Source organism: Glandiceps talaboti, chromosome 11 (genome assembly GCF_964340395.1).
Source record: "Glandiceps talaboti chromosome 11, keGlaTala1.1, whole genome shotgun sequence".
In the NCBI taxonomy this organism is placed as follows: domain Eukaryota; kingdom Metazoa; phylum Hemichordata; class Enteropneusta; family Spengelidae; genus Glandiceps; species Glandiceps talaboti.
Window position 1 is genome coordinate 673,072 of NC_135559.1, and position 24,267 is coordinate 697,338.

Below are 24,267 nucleotides of genomic sequence, written 5' to 3' on the forward strand. Positions count from 1 at the left end.
ACACAAGCGCTGACACATAAAGCAAAATTCAAGTTATCGAACGGTAAAGGTGATGTATATTCCTTCATTTCATTACTGAGAATCTCATCTCTTGTGATTCAATAACCGCAGTAAAATGACATAAAAAGCCGCTGTCAAAACAGGATAATAATTTCTAAATAATATCAATACCAATTTTATATAAAAGACAGTTATGAGAGTAAGGCCAGGGAACATATTATAATATATGACAACTGTTACCAGAAATGATTTAATAAAATTTGTGCAATTAGCCTGAACCATGTAGGATATTACCAGCCTACCGTTTAGCCTTTTTAGGTATAGCGTGCAGTTGAAACATCGGTATAATGATTTCCGCTACTCTGATATTATGCCCATCAACTTATGAATGACAATCACGGTGTGCTTTTTAGACTCAAAGATAAATTAATAAGCATTGAATTCATTAACAATTGTCAATATATCTCGTTTTAGGCATAGCACGCAACATATTTTGTCTGCTCATGCGTATGGATATTTTGAGAGGATATTACCGTATGAGACAGTGAAGCTTTTACAAATCTTTTTCAAGAAGTTTTTTTCAAAAATGATATTTTCATTCAAATAATGATTCGAGAAATTTCTTGAAGTGGTTGCAGGCGTTATTAGTGTGAAGTTTTTTATCTCTACTGTTTGATGGTGTTTTGTACGTGTTAACATTGCAATATGATATCTCCTACATTATATCTAACGCTCATAAAATCATTGATTTAGCACGTTTTGACAAGAAATTGGGGTCTACATCACGTTTGATCAAGGGCTTGTTATTCTACTTGAAATATTATAGAGTTACAGGGACTTCGTATCTTACATTTTCAAAATATTAAACGCAAGAGACATTGCGATAGTGTCTCACGTCTGTACCATCTATATGGAAGAGAGCATTTTGCCCCTCTGCTATGCATTAAAATGTCTATAGAGCGGTATTCATTTAAGCAGGATATTATCCCGAGAGACAACCTCTCAAATGCATGCATCATTTCCGGAGCAAATCTGGACATGAAAAACAAGAAATTGTATCAAAACCCAAGCTTGTATTTACGTCAGAGGAGCACAATCGTTGCATAGATATGATTCCTTTGATGTCTAAAAGGTCATGACCAACATTGCTACTTTTATGACTGTGTGTTCCGTACACCTTACTAAGAAACCCGTAGTAAATTATAGATTCTAGGCTAACACCCGTCTTGTTCTTGGAGGCGACATTTTAAAATCAAAGCTACTTTTGTATATTCTAAGACTGTGCAATCATGATTCCTTCTGTTGGCCGTTAAGAAAATTACCCTGAATCACGAGGAAAGAGATTGTCAACTAAGAGTGTTTTTCACGGGTGGAACGTTCATTCGACTTGTGTAATTGTAATATTTATACATATTTATGAAAGGACATTTTATTTGGCGGATGAAAAATAGAACACAACACAAATTGCACCGTCTGTGCTACAGTAGTATCAAAATCGAGAAGTGGCAGATGACATGGAGTTGTTTGTTCAACGAGGCAGAATAACATACAGGTAATCCAATGGGAATGATATTACATCGCGTAAAGTTTTAAAGCCCCTTATAAACTAGTATCAGAGAAACCATTACATATTCTCTCATTCATCGTTTCTGACAAGGTGGACTTTCAAAGATGTCTGCCTAGCGGGATATGGCGACACTTTGAAATGTTAATGTGACTTTTCATATGTCATTATCATGGCGCAGGTAGTCCCGACTAGGACGGGATAATTACGTGAGATAAAGAATCTATGAATACAAATCACTATTCCACTCTCCTGGGGACAGAGGTCAGAGGTCACCCCATAAAAACTTGTTCTCGATAATGGACGAGAGTCGATTGTATGCTACCTGTTTACAGCTGCATATGCCAATGTTTCATAAGTGTCTTTTGCCAGTATTATTTATACTTCACTCCTAAGTGTTTTCAAATTATAAAAATAACGAGATTTATATTTTAATCTTAATGTAGTCATAAGTTTTTGATCAACATAAACTATATCTGATTGAAGGAAAGCACGTTAAAACTCTTAGATTTCATGTTCAATTCAAAGGTCATTAGGGCGTCACTACGTTAATTACACATGTCGTCTTGATCGATATTGCGTGTCTGACATTAACAGCTTGAAAACTACTGTAGATGAATTCCTAAAGTGAGTAGCAATGAAAGTTACATTTAACCACAATTTGATCAAGTAAACAGTGGTTGTTGATTGTGTGCGATTTACACAGCTGTCTACTTGCCAGATCCAAGACCAACCCATTTCAATTGAAAACAAATATGCTTCAACGACATGAAGATTGAAATTCCCTTTATACTTACACTCCCAAGCATGGTATTCCCAATAGTGGATATATAATGTTTTATTTTTTATTTTAGGTATTAAACAACCTTGTTAGTTCGCACATCTCACAAAAGTAGCAGGGCTGTCAGTCGGCCTACTCGATATATGTACAAAACTCTTAATATAGTTTGACAAACAACGAATGTCTTCGTGTAGCTTATTCTCCACATTCATATCGCTATAAAGGTATCTGAAACAGTAGTTTATGATTTAAATAAGGTATTGGACAATCACATTAACTGTGTGTACTTAAGGTCGCATAAGCTGAATTTTATAAGTGCTTTTACTTTTAATAAGTGAAAGTGATTCAGTAAAATCTCGATTAAACCACTGTCCGTTTTATGTTAGTGTTCACTGGCTCTATTTGATACAAACATGCAGAAACCAATAAGAAACTGTACATGCTACACGACATGATAACTAGATTGAATGCATTCAGTTTTTTTGCGATATCTTGTGTAGAACGAACTAACGTGCCACCATGGAGACATCAAATGTAGACATCAAAACCTTGGTGTCTGTGTGTCTGCGTCTAGTTACAGTACATTTAAATGGTTTATTTCATTTAGACAAAATGTAGCAAGAAGTTGCGCTCTTGTTATCTTAAAATGTAGCATGTGAAGGTTTTAAAGTGTATATATGCTTGTATCAAACAGCGCCAATGAACAGTAATGTGAAACGGGTAGTATTATTGTAGTTGTGATGGAAAGACAAATACTTTTCTGGCGTTGTTAGTACAGTTTAGAGAATAATAGGGGGTTCGCTATTTTAGTATATGTATACCATTTGAATAATGTCTTTGAATCGTTTATACATTCATGTTTGAGTTTTTCCAATCACAGGTGTAAGTATGCTTCAGCTACTACAATACAAAACCCTTTCGAAATTCGGTACAAATGACCCCCTGGAAACGTATAAAGTCAGTTTATTTCCCTTCAAAAGTATGCATTTATTTGTCGAGGCAGTCCTACTTATAAATACTATTAACCTGACGGTAGAGGGACGGGTAAACAGGCGGCAGACAGGTATGTAATTAATCAAGGTTATGGTGACATCAACCTTGCTTTAAACAGGTACACTCACCATGTTGTTAATCTGACTTAGATAAAGTTCAAAAGAAATTGAAACCTTATCTGACTCATTGACGACAGGACGAACCAGTTTATTATAACGATTATTGCCAAATAAATCGTCCATCAGTTTTATCTGTTCCGGCGATGCCCATATTCCTGTTGATAGAAAAAGAAGACGGCGTTATAAAGATATGTTTTTTTTTACAATGTTGCAATTCTATATTTTCAGCATTGCGTAGACTTGAATTGAAGTCGACTCCCTTAAAAGTGTATTTACCTCTCAACCTGCAGTGTGGCCAGACTTTACAATATCACTTTCTCTACGTATACTGACTTTAGATATCTTAACTACGCGTACGTAATGAGTAAAAGGACCCGTATGTTAAGAAGTTGACTATTTTATTTACGTAATGAGTAAAAAGACCCGTATGTTAAGGAGTTGGATGTCTTATCTACATATTGAGTAAAAGAACCAGTATGTAAGGAATCGAATGACTTTTCTATGCATAGAGTGAACGGACAGACACTTTAGCCAGTTTACAACATTTCAACCTCAATTAAGACATGGCAAATTGCGCGGTAAATAATAACCAATTACAGAATTTCACTTTGACAGATAGAAATATTCTAACACGGTAAAAACATGGGTGTGCCTTTCAGACTGACAAAGTGTATCGACCATGCTTAAAACCGGTGTGTCCACCCTACTGACAATCTGTGTCCATCCTACTGACAACACGTGTGTTTAGCATACTGACAACCCATGTGTCCACCCTACTGACAACACTTGTGTCCATCCTACTGACAACACTTGTGTTTAGCATACTGACAATTGTTTGTCTACAAAACTGACAACCTATGTGTCTATCGTACTGACAGCCCTTGTATCTACCATAATGCCAGCCTATGCGTCCACTATGCTAACAATCCATATGTCTTTCATACTGACAACCTGTGTCTATCAAACTGACAACCAGTGTGTCCAACCTACTTACAAAATGTGCGTCTATCATGTTGATATTCCGTGTGTTGGCAACATGTATGTCCACTCTACTGACAACCCGTGTGACCATCAGAATGGATTCGATCAAACTGACAACCTGTGTGTCCACCATTATACTGACAACCTGTGTGTCCACCATACTGACAACCTGTGTGTCCACCATACTGACAATCCGTGTGTCCACCACACTGACAACCTGTGTGTCCACCATACTGACAATCCGTGTGTCTATTATATCGACGGCCTATGTGTTATCATACCGACACCCAGGCTGCCCATGCCATGCCAATACCATGTTGATAGGCTAGTTTATTGATTCTTTATTCAATGTTGAAAAGAAGGGTAGTATCAAATTATTTCATCATGGTATGATTAGTTTCATAGACTATTTACATACTGGTTGTCTATACTTAATTAAGAGACCAAATTCTACAACGTCGGAATTGCTTTGATTTCGAACCCCTCTGCCCCCCCCCGATTCTTAATGATATTAAGATTCAGTTTTGACAGAAAAGATGAATACATTCCAAATCGTATCTAAGGCATCAGCTGCAAGGCTAATTTCAGAAACCCCATGGGGTCAACATCTGTCAATCATTAACGTTGCGCCTCTAGGTTGTACCTGTCAGAAATTAAATATGTTGTTTATCCCTTTCCCTGAAAATCTTCATATGCCAGTTGAGATGAAACCCTGCCCAGACTTCATTTTGTTTAAATTAGTTTGCCAACGTTAAATGCTCCTGATGCAAATCAATTTTTCGAAATGCTACAAATGCCCCAGGGCAAACATTATTGATAATTGAAAAAACGTCTTGAGGTTAAATGCATCTTCTGGAATTAACATAATAGTCTGTTTTATTTATTTCGTAGCCTAAGTGGCATCACGTATTACCAATTGAAACCACTTGATTTGAAAACAAAACGTCTTCTGATTCAGCAAAAAAAAACATCTTCCTGATTCCCTTCTTCATTATTATCTGCCGTATCTTACCAACCTGCTACATAATATTTCATCTTTAACAACGTATACTATAATCTGTATTGATGTGTCAATATGATTACATGTGTTACCGACTTGTCTTTGGTGGTGATAGCTATTGACCAAATACAATGACTGTTTGTTTATAATACAATTATATACTTTGTAACACATGTAACAAATTGTACATTGTACTTTCATTGTTCTTATGCCAGATGATACGATATAGCAATGTTAATACAAATGTTGTGGTGTCACGTGATAATATTGCAGAGCCAGACAATAACAATAGAGCAATGTTAGTAACTGGGTTTTTGTCCATCTAAACTACTATTTGTTTCAACCTAACTGGCTCCTGTGGTATATCCAACACATAGCTCAATAAATACCATTCCACGATGGAGGAAGGATCAAACAAAAATGAACAAAGATGGGAGATTGAGATGAATGGAAAAGCAAACAACAAGAGTCTAATTGGTCGTAGACATATACTGCCTGCAGTCGTTAGCCAGTAAGCAAGACTTACATAGCTCATTAAAGCGTCTATTCTGACATTATTACAGGTTATTTTACTAATCGTTCTATTGATAAATGAAATAACGATACACTTACGTAATAAGAAGATGACATTCGGAGAGTTGCAATTTAAATTGTTGAAAGTAGATGAAATAAATCCACTATGGGCAAATTGCTTATTTCTAGAACCATTTCATATTTTCAGCAATTGAATTGTAAGGCTCAAAAATATATTATGGAATGATATAATTGTCGGCAGACTGGTTATTTCCGACTCTGGAACCATTGCATATTTTCAACAAATTAAATTGTAAGTGTAAGAAATTCAATGTTAATCATTTAAAGGAAGTGTCAAGGAAAATGACTGAATGACTAGAATAGGTGATTGTAGCATCTTTACGTTAAATGCCAACTTAATGACTAAATTGAAATTAACAAATAACCTACTATCTTGATCTTTTCTGATAATTCCTACAATTGACGGACATTAACTTTCTAATCCTTAAATGTACAAACGTACACCAAAGGTATTTAAACTAGTTAAGGTCGATTGTATGAATACGGAATATGTCAAACAAGATTGCGATAACGATTCGATAAGGTCAATCGAAAACAAATCATATCTGCAGCTAGTATTTTTGGAAAAATAATCGAAGCTTTTATGTTGTAAAGCTGTATTACAAACGGAAGTGAACATACCGACGCCGATTTCAGAATTCATATTGTGTGGGTTCGTTTGTTGGGTAATGATGCTATATTCACTTGTTATTTATTAAGGGTAATGTCTGCTATATTCAGTTGTCATGTATTGGGGAAATATCTGTTATATTCACTAACTTGTTATTTCAAATTGGTGGAGTAATGTTTGCTATATTCACCTTTTATTTATTGAGTAATACCTAGTACCTGCCATATTCAGTTGTTGTGTGGTGAGGCAATGTCTACCGTATTCATATGTTAATTGCCGGGGTAATGTCTGCTATATTCAGTTGTTATTGGGATTGATGGGGTAATGTTTGTTGTATTCACTTGTTATTTGTTGAGAAAATGCCAGCTATATTGTCTTGTTACTTAGTGGGGTAATGTTTTCTTTATTCACTTGTTATTTTGTGGGGTAATGTTTGCTATATTCACTTGTTATTTGTTAGGGTAATGTTTGCTTTATTCATGTTACTTGGTAAGGTATTGTTTGCTATATTTATTTATTTGTTAGGGTAATGTTTGCTATCTTCACGTGTTATTTGTTAGGGTAATATTTGCTATCTTCACTTGTTATTTGTTAGGGTAATATTTGCTATATTCAATTGTTATTTCAGGTGGAGTAATGCCTGCTGTATTCACGTGTTATTGGCAGGGGCTCAAACCCCATATTCAGGCATATGATAAAACTATTTTCATGATTAGCATAGGTACACTAACATGTAAAGGAAACCCCTATTATGCCATCACCTGTAGTTCTAACAGCATAGGAAGACGATATTTACTACCATCTGTAGTTCTAACAGCACAGGGTGACGATATTTACTACCATCTGTAGTTCTAACAGCAGAGGGTGACGATATTTACTACCATCTGTAGTTCTAACAGCACAGGGTGACGATATTTACTACCATCTGTAGTTCTAACAGCACAGGGTGACGATATTTACTACCATCTGTAATTCTAACAGCACAGGGTGACAATATTTACTACCATCTGTAGTTCTAACAACAGAGGGTGACGATATTTACTACCATCTGTAGTTCTAACAACAGAGGGTGACGATATTTACTACCATCTGTAGTTCTAACAACAGAGGGTGACGATATTTACTACCATCTGTAGTTCTAACAACAGAGGGTGACGATATTTACTACCATCTGTAGTTCTAACAGCACAGGGTGACGATATTTACTACCATCTGTAGTTCTAACAGCACAGGGTGACGATATTTACTACCATCTGTAGTTCTAACAGCACAGGGTGACGATATTTACTACCATCTGTAGTTTTAACAACACAGGGTGACGATATTTACTACCATCTGTAGTTTTAACAACACAGGGTGACGATATTTACTACCATCTGTAGTTTTAACAACAGAGGGTGACGATATTTACTACCATCTGTAATTCTAACAGCAGAGGGTGACGATATTTACTACCATCTGTAGTTCTAACAGCACAGGGTGACGATATTTACTACCATCTGTAGTTCTAACAGCACAGGGTGACGATATTTACTACCATCTGTAGTTCTAACAACAGAGGGTGACGATATTTACTACCATCTGTAGTTCTAACAGCACAGGAAGACGATATTTACTACCATCTGTAGTTCTAACAGCACAGGAAGACGATATTTACTACCATCTGTAGTTCTAACAGCACAGGGTGACGATATTTACTACCATCTGTAGTTCTAACAGCACAGGGTGACGATATTTACTACCATCTGTAGTTCTAACAGTACAGGGTGACGATACTACCATCTGTAGTTCTAACAGCACAGGGTGACGATATTTACTACCATCTGTAATTCTAACAACACAGGGTGACGATATTTACTACCATCTGTAGTTCTAACAGCACAGGAAGACGATATTTACTACCATCTGTAGTTCTAACAGCACAGGGTGACGATATTTACTACCATCTGTAGTTCTAACAGCACAGGGTGACGATATTTACTACCATCTGTAGTTCTAACAGCACAGGGTGACGATATTTACTACCATCTGTAGTTCTAACAGCACAGGGTGACGATATTTACTACCATCTGTAGTTCTAACAGCAGAGGAAGACGATATTTACTACCATCTGTAGTTCTAACAGTACAGGGTGTCGATATTTACTACCATCTGTAGTTCTAACAGCACAGGAAGACGATATTTACTACCATCTGTAGTTCTAACAGCACAGGGTGACGATATTTACTACCATCTGTAGTTCTAACAGTACAGGGTGTCGATATTTACTACCATCTGTAGTTCTAACAACAGAGGGTGACGATATTTACTACCATCTGTAGTTCTAACAGCACAGGAAGACGATATTTACTACCATCTGTAGTTCTAACAGCACAGGGTGACGATATTTACTACCATCTGTAGTTCTAACAGTACAGGGTGTCGATATTTACTACCATCTGTAGTTCTAACAGTACAGGAAGACGATATTTACTACCATCTGTAGTTCTAACAGCACAGGGTGACGATATTTACTACCATCTGTAGTTCTAACAGCACAGGGTGACGATATTTACTACCATCTGTAGTTCTAACAGCACAGGGTGACGATATTTACTACCATCTGTAGTTCTAACAACACAGGGTGTCGATATTTACTACCATCTGTAGTTCTAACAACAGAGGGTGACGATATTTACTACCATCTGTAGTTCTAACAGCACAGGGTGTCGATATTTACTACCATCTGTAGTTCTAACAGCACAGGGTGTCGATATTTACTACCATCTGTAGTTCTAACAACACAGGGTGACGATATTTACTACCATCTGTAATTCTAACAGTACAGGGTGTCGATATTTACTGCCATCTGTAGTTCTAACAGCACAGGAAGACGATATTTACTACCATCTGTAGTTCTAACAACAGAGGGTGACGACATTTACTACCATCAAAGTCAACCCATCACATTATGCTTAAAATAATTTGATCGAAGTTTTATGAGACGATGAATCCACAATTTGTTTTTGTTATTTCAAAGCACTAGGAACAAAACATTTAATATTCGTAGAAATTAGCCCAGAGACTCGTTCTAGTTTAAATCAAATTTTAAACAAATGATACCGGTAGTAAGCTGACATGATAACCATTATCTTGTACTTTCAATCACACTATTATTTTCTTAATTTATGGGAATTCTCAGACTGACTGACTACTCTTTCCCTATGTCTGTCCGCCTGTCAATCAACCTCTCTGATTTCCTGTGTTTTGGTGGTTAAAACCGAATCTTCCATTCCCACTTTCTAGTCAGGGAGGGAAGACCAAAGTGAAACATCCTGGCTATCTCAACACTTTGAGCTGTACAGTGATTGATGACGTCATCGTGAAATAGGTCAGCTCCGTCGGTATAGTAACGACGATTCCCGTCGTGCAAATCTACATAACTGTACTAGATACAAACGTGAGAAATACTAGTTTACATGCAATAGTGTGAATAATCAATACCTAACCATTCATTACCATCGATCGTCCAGGATGAAGTAGTAACAAACTTGCATCCTGAGTTTCAAATGAGACACTACTTATGATGTTCTAATTTGATTTTTCTATGTTAATTAACCAATTTATTTAACTTTGTCTTGCTCGTTCTTGACGACTGTAACTTCATCATCAAGTAATCCACACTTTTGTACAACATCTATTAAATATCGAACAGCAACCACACCCGGAGCACAGCATGTGACACTGTGTATTCAAGGGCATATATGAGTATGCAATGTCAATATTGTTGATAAATAATTCTATGAAATAAAACTTTAATTTCTAAATTTATGTAAACGACAACCACTTATTGAAAAAAGATAAATTCTATGCCACAATATTCTGTACGTAAAGTATTGATTACGAAAAATAGGTTAAATACATTGTATTTAAAAATGACTTGATTTGAATACACTGTAGGTTGCTACATTTTAGGCGTTCATGCTCGCTCATCAGTACGAAAATACTTATGTTTAAGAGCCAGTTCTAATACTAGTAGCTAAGAACCACCGATTGTAAATACTCAAATCAAACATGCCATAAAAGTAAAGACCACACACTCACTTTGGTCGTCATACTAGAACGGGGAAGTAAACGAGTGGATCAATCAAATGTCTTCCATCGCTGATCGTATGACACCTGCAGATCTATTGAAATTCCTATGGTTTATTTGAAATCCAGTAATACAAGACAGCGTTTGCCATCCATATTGTAGGTACTACCTAACTCATATTGATTCATGGCCGACTTAAGTCGAGACAAGATAGCTTTTGTATATCATCCACTCTTTACGTACGCATACATGGCATGTTGTGTCATGATGTGAGATCTTGACTCCCAGGGGATACATCTGTCGACTAATGAAAAATGGCCTTTTCGTCGAGGGAGTGGTCAAGATTACAAAATCCATCGTATAGAATAGAATACGACCTAGTGAGTCGCCAGGGAATTGAGTGATGTGTCGTCGTCTATTGGAGTTGAAGTACCAGCACCATTGGAATGATATTTTAGTAGTCTTTTCAAGGTGCTTCCTTAGAGCAAGTCTGTTATTAATTACGCTTAACCTTGGTGCTTTATATTCTTCCCTAAATGGCGGTGACAACGATAATGATGAAATACAACAAAGTGTTTCCTGTATAGCTTGTTCAAATTTAATCTAGGCTCTGGGAATACAATTTCATTCAAAAAGTCCAGACACATGAAGACACTTCACTGAATCAATTATTTCATATTTATTATTGAACTTTTCATCAATTTGACAAGTTTTAAGTTATTGTCATCCCATAATTTTGAACTCCTATGACACCCCTTCCTTTCCATTTAGAGTATGAATGCATGTGAAACAGTACGGATGAAATGATAGGACGTTTGGTTGGATTTGAACTTCAGGAAACTACAATGTGTCCAATAATATATGGTGTTGCAATTGTCGATGTTGAACACTCAGTATGTTGACATTTCCATAATTGAATAGCGTGGCGACTGTGGTTAATCTACTGCAGTTTATAACAATGGCTATTGAAATTGTATGCATTTATAGCTTTGTCCTCCAACTATTACACTTGCACCAAATTCTTTTGAATTGACAGCAATTCATAATGACCACTTTAAACCAATTATTCTTGTTGGGGTCAAACGCTCGTTTCCATTGTATTATTATTGCATCTACGATCAATTGAAAGCAAGTTGTGTGCCACATCTGCAATTTGTATCCAAGTTTAGTGAAGGATATTACATAAATATTAGGGATTTAAAATACTGGGTTTGTGCTCAGACTACCGTAGAAAAGTGGTCAAATGCTGGGTTTGTGCTCAGACTACCATAGAAAAGTGGTCAAATACTGGGTTTGTGTTCAGACTACCATAGAAAAGTGGTCAAATACTGGGTTTGAGTTCAGATTACCATAGAAAAGTGGTCAAATACTGGGTTTGTATTCAGACTACCATAGAAAAGTGGTCAAATACTGGGTTTGTATTCAGACTACCATAGAAAAGTGGTCAAATACTGGGTTTGTGTTCAGACTACCATAGAAAAGTGGTCAAATACTGGGTTTGTGCTCAGACTACCATAGAAAAGTGGTCAAATACTGGGTTTGTGCTCAGACTACCATAGAAAAGTGGTCAAATACTGGGTTTGTGCTCAGACTACCATAGAAAAGTGGTCAAATGCTGGGTTTGTGTTCAGACTACCATAGACAAGTGGTCAAATACTGGGTTTGTGCTCAGACTACCATAGAAAAGTAGTCTGATGTTTGTTTCAACACTCCATGTCAGGCATCATACAATAGAAGCCGATTCACAAAAGAATGTGGTCCGACTCGAAAGCTTAAGAATCTCCCTAGAACATTCCATCGTCTGGTGCAAAAACTCTTGCCAATATTTCCACATTTTCTTTCATTGGGCTACTTCTAGGTATTCCATCCTTTTTAAAAGAATTAACATGTAACAATTGTACACAATTTCGTATCGAGAAGAAGATACAATGTAGCTTTGGTCGTAAGGTGTTTGTCAAGCCAGACTATGAAATGTAGCAAATGTTTGTAAGATATTTATCCATTCATCCTTGCGATAAAATGTAGCAATGTTTGTAAGATATTTTGTCTGGCCAGACGATAAAATGTAGCAAGGTTCGAAAAAAATTGTCCAGCCAGGGGATGAAATGATGCAATGTTGGTAAGATGTTTGCTCAGCTAGACGATAATGATTAGTAAGGTCTTTTTTCAATCAAGTTGATGTTGTTGTTATGGCTTCGATTGCATCGCTATAAACATCACCTGCAATAAAGTTGCCTTTTGCTATCGAAGTATTGTATCTGTACTTGTGGGAAATAAATATTACAAAGATGCCTTAAATGTCTTTAGGATTGATGTTCATGTACTTTTACAATTACATTTCGTGAAAGTTGAGTATCTTTACTGGGTGCTACTGATACCAGTTAATGTAAATATAACTTTGTTAAGATCTGTAGCCTTGAATTCATCAAAGACACATAATTTATTTACTATGTTATCTTGTGCCACCATTTCATTATTGAACACACAAAGACGTGACCTTTAGCAAATCGACACGGTAGGTTGTTTTGGATAGTAATGGCTTAAGGCAGTAACATCAGATTGTGATATTGAACGAGATGCGGCGAATAAAGAAGAAAAAGTACCTGTAGGCTAGACATGCACGAATGATGCTGTAAAGAATCACACTGTCACTGAAAAGCAATCACGTTTTCCCAAGTTGTAAATTCTTGTAACCAGTATAAATACCAATTTTTCATTTGTAATTGTTGGATGTTGATATTAGGAAAAGTTCGAATTCCGTCACAGTTATTTCTGCCTTTTCTATACTTGCTTTGATTACTACTATCAACTAAAATCACGAGTTTGCAATTGGTGATGAAATGGCATGCACTTCGGTAACTTACAAATCTTTGAAATCTCGTAAGAAGTCCTGCTGCAATGTACTGTTGTAGGGATATCCTGCAAGGGTTTATAGGAAGACCTCTTAGAAATCAACCTGACATCTATGTCTTGGCAAATAAAAAGACTGTCAAGACATAAATAGGCTATTTGTGATGTCATTACAACAGGCTTTCCAATGAATCCTTGCAGGAAATCTCCAAATGTGTGAATATATGTCAAGTGCTGTATAGCCTCTTTCTCCAATATCATATTGACGTCGATAGCGGTAATCACTACCGGTGTAATAAAGGCAGACATAACTTTGGCTGGACTTTACCCTTTTAATCATTGCCTTCATTTGCATTTAGAAAGTAAAAAGTATTTTTACGACTTTAAAAACAAAACAAATAAAGAATACTCAATAAATTACACCCCTCCATAAAAAACAAACCACGATAAAGGGCGGGAATGGGGAGATGATCCTGAATAGGAAAATGTTTGTACTGTGCTGTATAAGGTAGCACATCATTGCGTGTCTCTGCATATTTCAACATTTTTTAACTTGCAACTTATTTAATTTAAGTCTTTGCGTTGATCGATTTTCCAATACATTCATACGTGTATTTGGTTACAAAAATTGAATAGATGTCACTACCATAACATTTTATCGAATCAATGTATTGTTTCTACTGCTGTCCTCGCCAGAAACAAGTATGGGCACGTTAACCGATATGTTTTATCACAAAATATTAAATTAATAAAGATAACCATATCAATAAGTTTGACTGGGATCGAGTTACATAGATCCATAGAACTATGTAAAATGAATGACCTTAGTTTAGTTGAATTGCATCATTTATGTCTGATCAGGTCAGTGATGACGTCAGAGGCTGTTCATTGCTAACGTAACACAATAGTAGAACCGAGCATCATATGGTTACCTGGATGACTTTTAAGAGTGGTAGACCTCAATGCATGGCAATATGATACGTAACAAAGTAAGCCATAAACCCAACCAATTTAATAAAAACGCTTCAGCTTTTCTTTCGTAAAAGAAGGATGACGAGGTTTATAATTTGAAACTTCAATATAGACACATTGGCATGGCGTCAGATTGACACGTTTTGAAATAATTAATCACCAAGTCTAACCTCGTCAAAATATGAAGACGTTGATATGATAATGAAATTTTTTGTTTAATTAGATAAACGCTTCAATATTGCATAAAAGTACAGGTTTCTGTAATGTTAATTTAAATGTCTATAATGATTTCTTCAAATTAAAATCCATTTGTGTTGGTGATCCAATCTATTACATTACGTTTTTGTTCCAAACACAACTTAAACATTGTTACCTGAAATTTGCGACTACATACTGCCGTCTTTGTCAACAGACCATTATTAGATAAGACAAGATTAGACAAACTTCATGAAAAAATGCGCCACCATTCAAGAGTAAACAACGTGACAATCTGATACTGGCTTTTATATGCAAGATTCTACAATAATTCCAATGTTCTTGGTTTGTTTTGTTAAATCACCTCCTGAAGTATCTACATTAATAATGTCTCCGTCATATACTCTAAGGCAACATATACAGTAATTATGAAATGTACTTTAGGCTGATATGTTGTCAAGTCACCAATACAGAATATTTATGTTTGCTGTTGCATTTGCATATTTATGTTTTTATATTTCTATGTCGTACAGTTTTACATTGTCTGATATATGAGAATTATACTGAGCATGGTGCCATTTTAATCAGTTGATGGCATCTAAGGATGAAAATACCACTAGAAATCTAGTGTAAACACTCTATAATTTACCATTTATAATTCAGCGAATGTGTGCTTTGGAGCTTTACAAAGACATCCTTGTTTATCACTGTATGTATTACACTGGCACTGTGAACTAGTTGTGTAACTGAATTTATTATATTGTATATATATCTGGGACCGGAGGCCCATATTATTCTGAAATACACCAATTATTATTATTATATATATGAGAATTAACAACAACGTTTAGCAACATTCAGCAACTTGAAGGTTTAGGCAACATTACTAATGTTTCACAACATGCAGCATTCGCCAAGGTTTACCAACATTCACATATATTTAGTAACAGTCATCATTGTTTAGAAACACTCGAAACATTTACCACTATTCAACAACATTCGCAGATGTTAATCACACTTATTATATTCACCAATGTTTAGCAACACTCACCAATACTTTGCAACATTCACCAATGTTTATCAACATTCATAAATATTTAGCAACATTTGCAACATTCGACAATGTTTAACAACATTCACCATTATTTAGAAACATTCAGCTATGTTTAGCAACAGTTTGGAGTTTAACGACATTAGATGACTCAGCCACCTTAATTCTGATATATAGCTGTACATATATATGAATCTAGTAAACCTACAATGATATAGGTACAAACGAATCCAAATAAATGCAGTTATAAGATTCAATATATAGAACTTTAATCTACTCAATGCTCTATAAGGCATCATTGCAGTTCGATCATTCCATGTTCATTTCATCAACGTCAGGCTAGAATATTGACTAAGGCAGAGAATAAAATCGACAGGTTGAAAATGACTGGAGGCAACGTCGTAGAACCTAATAGAATTGACAAATCCACGCCGATAAAATGGATTTTGTGTAGGAGGACGCCAAACTGACCAAGACATAAATGAACATCTTTGATCGCCTTATTGGATTGTTGTGGATTAAGGAAAGTCGAAGAATCTTAAAGGTAGTTACAGAGACACCTGCAATTATCTTGCGTGATGTTTTAGCAACATTTCCTTCAATTGTGTTTGTATGTAAACCTATAAACACATAGGATGTTGGTATGTCTGCTACAGTAAAGTATCAGCTGCTAATACCCACACATATGTAGAATGTAGGTGAACTAGTAATGTATTAGCTGAAATTATCTTGTGTTAGATATAATCATATCATATTATATCACATCACATCACATCACATCACATATCACATTACATCACATCACATCTATCATATCACTATCATATCATATATCATAACATATATCGTATTCTACCATATCATATCATACATCACATCACATCACATCATAGCATATCATAGCATAGCATAGCATATCATATCATATCATATATCATATCATATATCATATCATATCATATCATATCATATCATATCATATCATATCATATCATATCATATCATATTATCGTATCGTATCGTATCGTATCGTATCGTATCGTATCGTATCGTATCATATCATATCATATCATACCATAGTGCACCATAGCATAGCATATCAGCTAATATCTCAAAATCTAAACAAAGACATTACAGGCACACTAGCAAAATATTAGCTGCAAGTATCTAATGTTAGATACAATTACCTAGTATCAGCTAATATCTACAAACCTAAACATATAGTCTGTAGACGCTCCAGTAAATTATTAGCTGTAATTATCTAGTAGAGATACAACTTATTATCAGCTAATCTAAACATATAGAATGTAGATGCACTAGTAAATTATTAGCTGTAATTATCTAGTAGAGATACAATTTATTATCAGCTAATCTAAACATATAGAATGTAAGCTGTAATTATCTAGTATTATATATAATTAGCTGATATCACCTAATATCTACTAACCAACTAATTATTAACAATGACTAATTATGTACTAACCCACTAATTATTAATAATGACTAATTATCTACTAACCAACTAATTATTAATAATGATAAATATCTACTAACCAACTAATTACTAATAATGACTAATTGTCTACTAACCAACTAATTATTAATGACTAATTATCTACTAACCAACTAATTATTAATAATGACTACTTATCTACTAACCAACTAATTATTAATAATGACTAATTATCTACTAACCAACTAATTATTAATAATGACTAATTGTCTACTAACCAACTAATTACTAATAATGACCAACCAACTAAGACATATTCTTACTTTGACAATTTATAGGAATCTTTATTTGAAACTTCGTACATTGTGTACGTATAGTAGTACATTTGTTTTGCATTACCTCTACTGTTTTTAGTTGTCATAGTCTATACTAGATAATATATACACAGCAACACTGAATAAAGGTTGGTATCATAAAAATTATCATCCTTATGGAATAATATAATATAATATAATAGTTATATTTCTGAACACCGCCTGATTTTACAATTCTATATGTAGGGCGAGAAAGCAATTGTTACTGTATCGTATAGTTTATTGCATGCAGTAAATATGTCATATTATTCATATTTTTCTCATAAACAATTATTATAAGTATTCAAAGCTATTCCTATGATCTATAAAGATGACTATATATGCCTAGATGATTTTGTGGTGGCGCCAGCTCATATTATGAAATATGTTATAACTGTAGAAATTACAAAAAATAACAGTTCCTTTTTTGAAAAACCAAATTAAATGAAAACGAAATGTTCATGTGTATTTGCATAGATGGAAAATTCACAACATCTGTTGTTATATGTGAAAACCCGTTAATTCATCATATGGATATGTCTGTTAAAGTTTGCCATATGGATATAGAAGTGAAGTACATATTAACCTACATACCAAAGAGCGAGAGAGAGAGAGAGAGAGAGAGAGAGAGAGAGAGAGAGAGAGAGAGAGAGAGAGAGAGAGAGAGAGAGAGAGAGAGAGAGAGAGAGAGAGAGAGAGAGAGAGAGAGGGGGGGGGGTGGTGACAGACATACTGAGACAGAGAGGCAGCTAGCCAGTCAGTCAGTCAGACAGACAGGCAGACAGACAGACAGACAGACAGACAGACAGACAGACAGACAGACAGACAGAAAAAACAGAGCTAGAGAGGCTGACGCAGACATGGATAGAAGGAAAAAGGCAGAAACATAATATGTGGCATAAATTTTGCTTTTGTTTGCACTCAATGTACATTATACATCATAACCCATACATCTTGTACAGATGTATTAACCCTCGACTACATATTACGACTAATGACCGAATACAACGATTATGATATCACTTTTACATTACACTAATGTTGATATTCATCTAAAAGAATGTCTCTATCCATCAACCATTTGTCTATTCCATAGTAAACCCCTACTCAATACTATTTTTGACATGTCATAAATGTCTGTACAACAGCTGAATATATCAGATATAGTATTTGCCTTACAGTATCTAGTCTCTTTTTACAACTTCCATTTATGAAATCCGTCACATTAGAACCTAAAAACATTCAATTGTCACATTTCTTATTTTATTTACATCCGTTTATTTTCTCATCTTCACGAGAAGGCGAACACGTGAAAATTGGAATGTGAAACCGCTTCAAAATTAACAATAGGTTATCAGTATTCAATGAAACAAGCAATAGCCTCTTCAGAAGGCCTTTTTCTAGGACATTACACTTTCAACAACACACACACGCACACACTCTCTACACGTTTAAATATATACACTCTACTTGTATAGCACTCACACACTCTCCACATGTTTAAATGTATACACTATACTTGGGTAGCACACACACACACACACACACACACACACACACACACACACACACTCACACACAAACTCTACATGTTGAAATATATACACTATACGTACATAGCATACACTCTCTCTACACGTTTAAATATATACACTATACTTGTATAGCACTCACTCACTCTCTACATGTTTAAATGTATACACTATACTTGCATATCACTCACACACTCTCTACATGTTTAAATGTATACACTATACTTGGGTAGTACACACACACACACACACACACTCTCTCTCTCTCTCTCTCTCTCTCTCTCTCTCTCTCTCTCTCTCTCTCTCTCTCTCTCTCTCTCTCTCTCTCTCTCTCTCTCTCTCTCTCTCTCTCTCTCTCTCTCTCTCTCTCTCTCTCTACATGTTGAAATATATACACTATACGACGATAATACGTATATAGCCTACGTAATGCATACAGTCCAAGCAGGGTCCCCAGATCCTTCGAAATGATTACTGCTTTCTCTTGAATTCAACATTGCAAAAGTAAAAAAATATCGTCAAATCAAACGATAAAAAATAATGCAAGAGAAGGATGGTGTATACGAACTTTTAAAATTCAAACTGCATTAATTTTGGCGGGTTCTGGTTTTTATAATTGCAAACACATTTTGACACATACTCTTGGGAGAAACAAAATACTTTCAAAACATTACTTTTGATGTTATAGACCACCTGACCAGCTAACAAACTGTGGTATGTTATTAGTATGCAAAATAGTGTTGACACATGTGAGAGGCAAAACATTTTGAAAAGAATGCGTTTGGTGTTGAAGACCATTAAAACCAGTAAAGTCTCGTCTGCCTCTCAGTGATCTGTTTGAATGCAAAACAGTTTTAAGAAATGCTCAAGAAAAGGAAATTAGTTGCAAAAAACATTGCCTTTGATGTTAAAGACCTCTAACCAGCTAGTTCAGGTCTGACCCTGGTGTAATATAGCGCAAAACAGTTTTAACACATTCAAGAGAAAATAATTACTTTGCAAACATTCAATTTTGACCAGTAACCAGATAACAAACTATTCTTGGCAACTGGTAAATAAAACACGTAATATGGAATTCAACCTTAATTGATATCCGTCAATGCTTTTATGGATCAACGGGGAGTTATTAATAATGCCAACATATAACTGAGTATGCTAGTGATTAGCGTAAGTATTTGATTAATTATTTAAATATGTTGCAAATGTTCATAGGGTCAACATAACAGATTTTGACAAATTGATCAATCATCGACAGAGATATTTCTAGTCGTGGCTACTAAAACAGACAAGCTGTCATCATTACAGGAGATTTACTTCTTAAAATGATTTAGTGTCACCGTGTCAAGTCATACAGCCATTCCGTCATATTAGCGATTTTGTAGCAACAGACATTTTTTTTACGAAACGTCGAAGAATGCACACTCATTTAAAGCAAAAGTCGTAGAAATGGAACCATTTATATACATACATTTTGCCATACAACCTATAAGAAAAATCGACTTATCAAAAGGCGAATCAGACTGGGGAGAAATCGCGAAGCTTCGAAGAAATTTACATTCAAGTTTAAATGTCATGAAGCGAAATTCCGAAGTAACAGACATGAAACAAAATATGGTAGAATAGGTTTTAGCAAAACATGGGAGAAATGTAGTGTCCATGGGAACACCTTAAGACAGTCATTTGCCAAAATGTTCTAGTTGCAAACGTTTCACGTAACGTTGCATTCACATACATTAAAACTAAATTGTAGCTAACCCTCGTTGAAATAACGCATTCTACGGTCTCAGAAATACATTTTACCAATTGTCGTACAAAGGCAGTATTCTACAGAATGACTTAAAGACAGAGAAATCAAATCTGTATCGAAAATATCTAACAAAAGTGTCGAAAGATTTAAAATGCATCACAGGAAAGGGGGCATGGATATCAAAATATGAAAATAACACGAACGTAAAGAGTACATATTAGTAATTGTTTGAATAATGCATAGGTGTTCCAATTCCATTAATGACCGACTCTTTTTCTTGTAAAATTGGGTTTTACGTTTCAATCATCATTCGTATTTGCCTCTTGGAGGAAATTAAGTCCTCAAGTGTGTTTGTCATGGATGCAATTACCGTGTACTATTCCACAAATCAACACATGCATGAAAGATTGATTTTATGCCGGGCTAGGTCATAGCCTATCCCAAATAAATCATATACAAAAGGAGTAACAATAAATAAGTTCAGTTACTAAGTGGCAAGTTAGCATGACGTCACTTCAAATGAGAGTATGATTGCAATGGTACTGCGTTTGAACAGATTACATAATATACAACGTAAGCCTATGTGTGGGAACGTCTACCCATAAATGGATTTAAAGTGGGATCTAGAGCGATATCCTGAAATAAGAATGTCAATTAAAAACAATACTTTTGTGGAATGTGATACAGTCACGTAAGGCGAAATAAGTATATAATCCAAACACTTTTGAAGACACGCACAGGAATATTATGAACGTGTTTGGGAATGGTATGCAATTGAATAACAAATGTACAACTTAAACAATACTGGCATACAACATAAACTGTTAGAGCATCACAACATACTGAAGAACAGGTGAGAAACAGTAAGAGGTGTACTGGCACAATGAGTTGAACAAACCTTGATATTTGAGGGACAGCTTGTCAAAAATAATATACAACTGCGGAAACAAATGTATAATGGCGCATTTATCGGTTAATGCAGGCAAATGGCAAAGATCATTTACTTGTTATAGCAATGAAACGACTGTAAAAATGCTCCAGTATATAATATTGCTAATGTATTAAATACCATATCATAATGAGGGAATGCAGACAAACTGAGGTACGTAATGGGGAAGAGGGACAGAGCACGATAGGGAGGGAATAACACTCGCAGCAAGAATGAAGGACTCTGAGGAAAGTACAAATATAATATGACATGCACAATTGCGAAATGGAATATGGAAGTTGAAAACGGACTTAACAGAAAAGTACTTACCTTGAAACATACATCCAAAATATAAAACGATGCATATTTTAAACATTGTCAGGTAGATGACCGAGTCTGTCAACTTGTTCATTGGACGCATCATGAATCAATATAAACCGTTTCCGACAAAAGATGAATCAACGTCACTTATGGTTCCAAATAAATTATACGCCGTTCACACCTCTAAAGGAACGCGTTACATATGCCACAGATGGTGCAATGAAAATTGATTGTCTCTGGTCGAATTAACGAAGAATTATTCGGCCCCTGTAACGTTCCACTCTCTTAGTCTATAAATACAAAGTCAATCCAGCGTCAGGCTCGTTTCCCGTAAAATGTGAAATGGTTTCTCCTTTGCCCATGTATTAAACGTAGACAAATTCCCGTATGGTACACCGAAGTTACCTTGTGGTTATCGTCATCACCGATACGCCAGCTGAACGCCGTGATGTGCCAGCTAAGGTTTGGCAAACCCACACAAAGACTATGTGTTGGAACTTAAATGAAGAGGAAAGACCATATACGTGTACGATCCCGTTAATGTGAATCTTGCTTGACAGACGTGTGGGATTATGTACACTGCGACGGGAAGTTGGAAGTAATAGGAACATAAAAATATATTAAATCAATCAACAAAAAATAATCGCGTTGTTTTATAATAGAAGTTGGCTTGGGTTACACGAGGTAACAAGGGAAACAAATCATTTGATAAAATGCCAAGAGTTTTAAGTTGATGACGTAACTAGCCAGTCGGTCAGGTAATCTATGATGATAACAGAAGAACTTGACCACACATGTCAACTTGATCTAATGATGATGATGATGATGAGAGGAACACAATATTTAGCGGCAATATTCAGTACCGTTCACGACAAAGAAGTTCATGAAGTGTATATTTCACAACCGATGATAATCCAGGGAGGGCAGTATATTCAGCCACGTCAAGTCTGCATATCTCACCGTTCTGTATACCTATAGATAATCACCAAACAATTTTGAATGTTATTTCAAATTAGAATCCTAACGTTATACTTTTTCCGTACACCCTGCGATCAGTCATAATACGCTAACATATAATTCCTTTATACACAAAGACGGCCGCGATAAAAACAAAAATCGACAGTACTTCAAACAAAAATCCCTTATTGTGATCCAAACGCCGATGAATTTGGAGTGGATGGGAAATCGTCAGATGTGATGATGTGGTTATTACAATTCAAATACACCTCGTCGTTACCTTGACACCATCAAATCCAAAAGAAAAAAGCAAATCTGCAGCTATCTCCTATAGTTTACTTGCCATTAGTATTCTGTTCAATCAAACATCACCAATTGCTTCACATACTCAAGCATGGTTAATGGATACATACTGCAATTTTCTAATTCTGCATGTAACGAACACCGCTGTGAAACGACTATTCATTCACTTTTTTGAATCGCCAACTCTGAATAACACGTACCAAGTTAAGGAGCCTTTATTAAAAAGAGCAGTATCATAAAGGGTTCAAGCACGGCTTTCCTGAAAGTGCTCACCTCGATTTACGTTCAGATCGAATTCAATTATCGAGTGAGCAATCTATAGCAGTACACCATGGCTTGTGTCAGTCTTTTTTTCAACGTGAAAATATCGAGTTTATCAAATATATAAGCACTTTTATAAACATGTCAGTCATGGTTACTCCTCAGTAAACAACATCAATATGATCAATAGAATACATTAATACACCCTCTATAGTTCGGTTTGAGCAGCAAAAACTGTATGTATGAAAGCGATAAAATGTACTCTCATATTAGCGATGTCTTTTTATCGAGAGGTATTTTATACAATACTCATTGCACGATGGCCAGAGCTCGAGAATATAGCAAGAGTATATGAGAATGATAATTGGGAAATGAAGTTCATCTAATCGCACGACTTCATCCAAAGCTCTTCCTCGGTGATCGTCCGGCAAATCATCGTCAAACCACTCGACCATAAACATTCTCTATTTTACGCATGATTAACTTTCAATCTGTACACGACAAGTCGACGATACTGCTCTTTCAACAGTGTATTATAGCCACAAGATCACCATTATATTATCATCTGTTTTGACAAAGGTGTTTTGACATCATCCATTAGTGTTCTCAACGTGGTAGGCTGGAAGAATC

At 35.5% G+C, this 24,267-nt stretch overlaps 1 protein-coding gene across 3 annotated transcripts in view; it reads right to left on the bottom strand.

The window, feature by feature from the left end:
• Positions 1 to 23,555, bottom strand: part of LOC144442383 (neuronal acetylcholine receptor subunit alpha-7-like) — a 70,536-nt gene extending 46,981 nt beyond the window's left edge. For 2 of the 3 annotated variants that reach the window (XM_078131715.1, XM_078131713.1), the window contains exons 1-3: positions 23,417 to 23,555; positions 22,126 to 23,088; positions 3,467 to 3,612 (exon numbers count right to left, since the gene is read on the bottom strand). In XM_078131715.1, the coding sequence (XP_077987841.1) occupies positions 3,467 to 3,612; positions 22,126 to 22,219 (240 nt within the window). In that variant the 5' untranslated portion in view covers positions 22,220 to 23,088; positions 23,417 to 23,555. Of the gene's footprint in view, positions 1 to 3,466; positions 3,613 to 22,125; positions 23,319 to 23,416 lie in introns of those variants that run through there. The other variant, XM_078131714.1, reaches the window with a different exon arrangement.
• Positions 23,556 to 24,267: the final 712 nt, after the last annotated feature.